Below are 6,223 nucleotides of genomic sequence, written 5' to 3'. Positions count from 1 at the left end.
CACAGTCCCCTCCGCCCCCCCTCATGCCTGTCCAATGCTCTTCCCCACTAACTCACCTCTCCACCATCACAGAACAACATCTCTCCAAAACTACTCTCCACATCACATCTCACCACCTGCCAAAACCTCACACCAATATTCTGTGCTCTTCTCCTTGACCTATCTTCTGCCTTCGACACAGTCGACCATTCTCTCCTCTTACAAATTCTCTCATCCCTTGGAGTCACTTGCTCAGCCCTCTCCTGGATCTCCTCTTTACTCTCCAACCACACTTAGTGTCTCCCATTCCCACACCACCTCCTTGTCCGCTCACAGTTGGTGTTCCCCAAGGCTCTGTACTTGGGCCTCTTCTCTATCTATACCTCTGGCCTGGGACATATAGAATCCCATGGCTTCAGGTACCACCTCTACGCCGATGACACTCAGATCTACCTCTCTGGTCCGGATGTCACCTCTTTGCTATCTAGGATTCCAGAGTATCTGTTGGACATATCTTCCTTCTCTTTCCGCTTTCTAAAACTTAACATGGGCAAAACCAGAATCATTTTTCCCCCATCCCGCTCTACCCTGCAGTCTAATCTGACAATCACTATCAATGCACTCTGTCCCCTGTCCCCCAAGTCCGCTGCCTTGGGGTCACCTTTGATTCGGCCCTGTCTTTTAAACCGCATATTCAGGCCCTGACCACCTCCTGCCGCTTTAACCTCAAAAACATTTCCAGAATCTGTTCTTTCCTCACCCCTGACTCCAAACTGCTGGTACATGCCATCATTATTTCCCGCTTGGACTATTGTAACATCCTCCTCTCTGGCCTTCCATCTAACTCCCTTGCTCCCCTCCAGGACCCCTGTAGTGCTATATGGCTCACTCAAATGCATAAGAATCACAGCTGCACACCGTGGCAGATAAAATGCACACAACATAAGCTTTAAAATTACGTTTTATTACATAAATCAAGGGATCCACAAACAGGGAATAGATCAAACACTACATGGAATAAGTTATGCATCTGAAGGGTTTGGAAGGGCCTGTGATCACTCCTACACCTGTATTCTTACATTATTAGATGGGCCATTTAGAAGTTTGGCGAAGCAACACAACCACTATGGAGGGTTTTACCAGTATCACATCATGTATCCAACAATCTTTGGTCCAATCCTAGTCACTCCAATGACTACCAGCCTACAAGACAGCCCAAGAATTAAGGGGATCCCTTATTTATATAACTGCTGTTAATGGTGCGGTTCCCATCAGGTACATTGAAGACGAGTGTCCGGCTCCTCACAACCTTCTGCAGTAATGGCACTGGATGTTCTCAGTGAGCACATCTTCTGTCTGGCAGTTGTGGTTAGGATGCCCCCAGGTACCTTTTATGTATATTCCCCATTCAGTCTGTACAAGTAGATGGAAGGCATCTCCAAAACAAAATAAAGCCACCATTTTATATATTTTAGTCAAGTCAAACTATTCTTTTCGGATGTAGAAAAACAACGGGTTTTATTACTCCAAAGGGAACATGAGCTGCCACCTATCTGGTCTCTACGAGTCATCTGGCTTTTCCAGGGGCGGCCCACATGGCTGGAGCATCTTCTCCATAAGGTTAAACCGCACTCGGGCTTTGCTTTCATTCTCTGCTGCGGCAAAGTAGTTGAGCAGGTCGAAGTGGCCCATGTAGGAGCAGTAGGAGTCTCTGTGCTGGTTCACCAGCCATTCCCACTTGGTGGTGTCAGCATGACCAGTGCCTATGTACTTTGACTGCAGATGCTCCAGCTGGCTGTGGATAGTGTATCGGTCCGTCATGATGAGATACTACACTTAAAGCAAATGTTGATCTTCACCTTGTTCTGCAAAAATAAATAGAAAACAGCCTATAAATACCAAGTACTGCATCATCTTATCACAGGGCAAGCCTATCCTCAAGCAGTATGACAGGGATGGGGAACCTTCAGACCTCCAGCTGTTGCAAAACTACAATTCCCATCATGCCTGGACAGCCGAAGCTAAAGCTTCAGCTGTCAGCTGTCCAGGCATGATGGGAAATGTAGTTTTGCAACAGCTGAAGGGCCGAAGGTTCCCCATCCCTGCAGTGAGAATGAGAGCAGATGTGCCCCTTCGTGCCTCTATGCAGTCACTCATTCTGTATGGGGCAGTCAAGTCATGAACCCAAATGGCTGCTCTGAGCAACATACAGAAAATGCAACAAAGACATTAAACAGTCATCGAATAAGGGCAACACATCTTGCTCACCATCTGCACACAGGCGGTGTATGTCGGCCAACAATACAGAGCTCTCCAAGACTGATCGAGGAGTCCCTGCGCCAAGTCAGACGTTTTATGTTGCATCCCAAATTGAGGGAAGTCTCTAGAGTTTAGATTCCCTTTGGATTGATGGGATGCGTAGTATGACAGGAAGCACACCAGAGGAGCAAATAGCTGATCATAAAGAGCTCCGCTCATCCAGCCACCGGCCTCTCAGCGCTGCTCCGCTCCCTGCCACTCCTACCCTGGGAAGCTTCAGTTTTCCAGGATTATATCCAGCTTTTCCCCAGCACCCAGGATGGAGTGACAGAGCGGAGCAGCGCTGAAAGGCCAGAGGCTTGATGAGCGGAGCACTGTTAGATTAGTGATTTGCTAATCTCTGCACATCAGCCATAGCAATGAGGACTCACCTGGGCCAGACCTGCACCAATCAGACCAGCGTATTCACCTGGAACATAAAAATGCATATAGCATGTTATACTGAAACTAGATTTACACCACATCGCATCTAGGGAGCCAAGACAAATCACTGCCTAGACCAAGTGACACAGTTCTTTAAAGGAGTTGTCCAGCAAAAATCGTTCAAATCAACTGGTGTCAGAAAGTTATATAGATTTGCAATTTACTCCTGTTAAAAAAAACTCAAGCTTTTCCATACTTATTAGCTGCTGTATGTGCCGCAGGAAATGTTAAGTCTGACAGTGCTCTCTGCTGACATCTCTGGCCGATAGAGGAACTGTCAAGAGCAGGAGAGGTTTTCTATGGGGATTCTTAGAAACCTGAGAAACAGTACCTGTCTCAGCCAGAGATGTCAGCAGAGAGACTGAAAATAAACTGTAGTACATACAGCAGCTGATAAGTATGGGAAAACTTGAAAATTTTTTTAATAGAAGTTACAAATCTATACAACTCTGACATCAGTTAATTTGAACAAAAAGATTTTTTTTCTGGACAACTCCTTTAATCTTCCCTTGACATGACCTACATGGACTTCCAACATAATGGGCCCATTACACTGAGCAATAATGAAGACAACGATCAGCTGAAAATAGTACTCTTACCGTTTTCTATCATAGAGCCTACTACATGTGACAGCAGACCCCATACAATGAATACAACACAACCAAAAACCCAACAGCAACATGGAGAAAACCCAGACTGGCCAGATAAGACAGGTGCATGCTGGTGTCCCCTTACAAATTCAGGTTACACAACATGTAGTGGAGAGGTTCCAGCACCATACACAGTATCGGTAGAAATCACTTATTGCACATTCATGGCCGGACAACACAACCTTCTGATCCCAAATAACCTTCATCAAACAAAGATTCCTTGGGGTCAGGACCTCACATAGTTCTTACCTAAACATGCAATAAGTTTGACATTTTCTACAACTACAATGGATGCTACTGGAGTCTCTTCTCTACATGAACAGTAAGATACAATAGAGCCAAGTGTCTGCATATACAGAATACTGACCTGCAGCCTAAGGTCCAGTTCACACTACGGCCTAATAGCAGAGATCCCGCTGGAACCTCCATCTGCAGACTCATCACCAAACCTCTGGCTATGCCTTTGAATGGAAGGGCTTATGCACCTCTGCTCAAATTGACATGTCAATTCTATAAGCAGAGGCACAAAGCCCTCCAATTCAAAGCCAGAGATTTAAGCACAGTCCACAGACTGGTTTGCATCAGAACCTCCACACCGAATCCGTAGTGTGAACTGGTCCTAACTAGGCCTTACACATGACTCCATTACTCTATATACTAGGCTGCTGTAATAGCAATCCCCATTATACATTCTATGGATTCTAGCCAGCTAGGTCACATTATTAGGGTTTTGCAGGCAATTAGAGGGATTATCCAAGACTAATAACTTTGTTGTAAGGGTGAGAATATAAGCAAGGAGGCAACAAAACAACATAGGAAAAGGCTTTCAAAGGGTTGTGGGAGGGGCGATAAGTTAGAGGGATCGTCCATTATGGATATGTGAGATGGAGGAGGAGCTTAGAAGCCATTACAATTAGGATCTCTGTATACAGCAGCGAGCATAGCTGTGCGCAGTATCATACATGAACATCAGGCACTGGGAGATGCTCACACCTGTTACTGCCCAGGACTGAGGCCCGGGGGTTTTCTCTAGGTCCGAGCGAGGCCGCCAGGTACGACAACCAGGAGCCGGAGCCCAGACCACACACAAACACCGGCAAACCGTTACCTTCCGCGCTGTATATTCACGTGGAAACTAAAGATGGCGGCGCGGGACTCTCAATTTATAAGGGAAGGTCTTGGCCTACGTCATAACGTACGCTCACGCATCAGCCAATCATCGAACGACGTGTACGCACGCATGCGTGAACTTATGTCACGTGTCCTTGAATGACGCGCGAGCTTTAGTCACATGACAGAAGTGTGGGCGGGGCTTGAGTAATATATGATAGGGTGTGGGCCAGGGAAGCTTGGCCCTCCAGCTGTTGCAAAACTACAACTCCCATCATGCATGGACAGCCAAAGCTTTAGCTTTGGCTGTCCAGACATGATGGGAGTTGTAGTTTTGCAACAGCTGGGAAGCCAAGCTTCCCTACCCCGATTTAGGTTAACTAGAATAGTTATAGTTTATGTGTTTGTTCACATTGGAAGAGGAAGCTGTTTCATCTTTATGTTGCATAGGAAATTGTACTGATATAGCCTGTGTCAGTGGTTCCCATCATGAATCTCCACTGCAACTCCTAGCATGCTGGGATTTGTAGTTTTACAACTGAAGAGCCACGGGTTGGGGAACATTGTCCTGCACAGGAAAGCTACAACCCCACTCTGCATGGCTGCCAACAGTTCTAATAAATGTGCCCGCATTGTCCCCACTTTGTAATGGGAAAAAGCTCTTCCTCACCTGAGATGGGGAACCTGCGGCCCTCCAGCTGCTGCAAAACTACAATTACCATCATGCCTGGACAGCTGAAGCTAAAGCTTTGGTTGTCCAGGCATGATGGGAATTGTAGCTTTGAAACAGTTGGAGGGCTGCAGGTTCCCTACCCCTGCTATAGACTTTGGAAGGTGTCCTGATATCAAGACATAAGCAGAAGATGACTTCAATGTTACTGTCATAGAAACAGAACGACACCCATCACATTTCATTCACAAGCCCATTTCTAACTTACACTCTATTGGTATCATGAGATCAACATGATCAATCTGACAGGTAACTACGCAGCCCCAATATTTGTAAATTTAACTTTTTACAACTGGCTTATCCCTTGTTTCCTTATCTTATATGCAGGCCCGGACTGGAAATCTGGGAAAGTGGGCAGATTCTCGGTGGGCCATGTGTTTGCAGGCAGATCTTGCCCCTCAATCCAAGCCTAGGAATGGAGTAGACACCAGAATATGTAGGAACTAGAGATGAGTGAACCTGGAGCATGCTCGAGTCGATCCGAACTTTCGGCATTTGATTAGCGGCGGCTGCTGAAGTTGGATAAATCCCTAAGGCTATGTGGAAATCATGGATATAGTCATTGGCTGTATCCATGTTTTCCAGACAACCTTAGAGCTTTATCCAAGTTCAGCAGCCACCGCTAATCAAATGGCGAAAGTTCGGGTTCGGATCGACTCGAACTCGGTTTGCTCATTTCTAGTAGGAACATCAGTGGCTACACAGGCTACTGAAGCTGAGATTTCTATAGGGAGAGCTCCCCTCTGCCTAAATGCTGGAAATAACCAGTAGCTCAAGCTTTGACTGTCCAGGCATGGTGGGTGAACAGCTGGAGAGCCAAAGGATCCCAATCTCTGTGCTAAATACTTGACAATTACCAGCTTCCTATCTACCTCTCCATGCATCTCTTATCCATTCATTCCTTCATTCCTCCTGCACTGCTTTGGTGCCGTCTGATACCAGATTCAGTTACTGAGCTCCCTGCACTATATAATTTTGGAAATGCAGAGACATCCGGAATCCCTCATTATTT

At 46.2% G+C, this 6,223-nt stretch overlaps 1 protein-coding gene and 1 non-coding gene across 3 annotated transcripts; both read right to left on the bottom strand.

Moving 5' to 3' along the window:
- Positions 1 to 922: 922 nt before the first annotated feature.
- Positions 923 to 4,545, bottom strand: SF3B5 (splicing factor 3b subunit 5). Of its 2 annotated transcripts, none has more exons than XM_069951792.1 (3): positions 4,480 to 4,545; positions 2,670 to 2,707; positions 923 to 1,844 (listed from the first exon to the last, which is right to left on the bottom strand). In XM_069951792.1, the coding sequence occupies exon 3, from the start codon at positions 1,798 to 1,800 to the stop codon at positions 1,540 to 1,542; it is 261 nt and encodes an 86-aa protein (XP_069807893.1). In that variant the 5' UTR covers positions 1,801 to 1,844; positions 2,670 to 2,707; positions 4,480 to 4,545; the 3' UTR covers positions 923 to 1,539. The 2 variants fall into 2 exon arrangements, with proteins under 2 accessions (XP_069807893.1, XP_069807894.1); XM_069951793.1 differs by lacking the exon at positions 4,480 to 4,545 and adding an exon at positions 4,363 to 4,473.
- Positions 4,314 to 4,455, bottom strand: LOC138773193 (small Cajal body-specific RNA 16). The gene has a single exon (XR_011359904.1). It is a non-coding gene; the product is annotated as a small Cajal body-specific RNA 16 (non-coding RNA).
- Positions 4,546 to 6,223: the final 1,678 nt, after the last annotated feature.

The sequence above is a fragment of the Dendropsophus ebraccatus genome, chromosome 14 (assembly GCF_027789765.1).
Source record: "Dendropsophus ebraccatus isolate aDenEbr1 chromosome 14, aDenEbr1.pat, whole genome shotgun sequence".
NCBI classification, from domain to species: Eukaryota; Metazoa; Chordata; class Amphibia; order Anura; family Hylidae; genus Dendropsophus; species Dendropsophus ebraccatus.
Note: the sequence above shows the minus strand (reverse complement) of the source record. Positions and strands in the feature narration are given on the sequence as shown.

Bases quoted from the DNA above. Each gene is read 5' to 3' on its own strand.
- SF3B5 (XM_069951792.1), bottom strand. From the start codon at position 1,800: ATGACGGACCGATACACTATCCACAGCCAGCTGGAGCATCTGCAGTCA.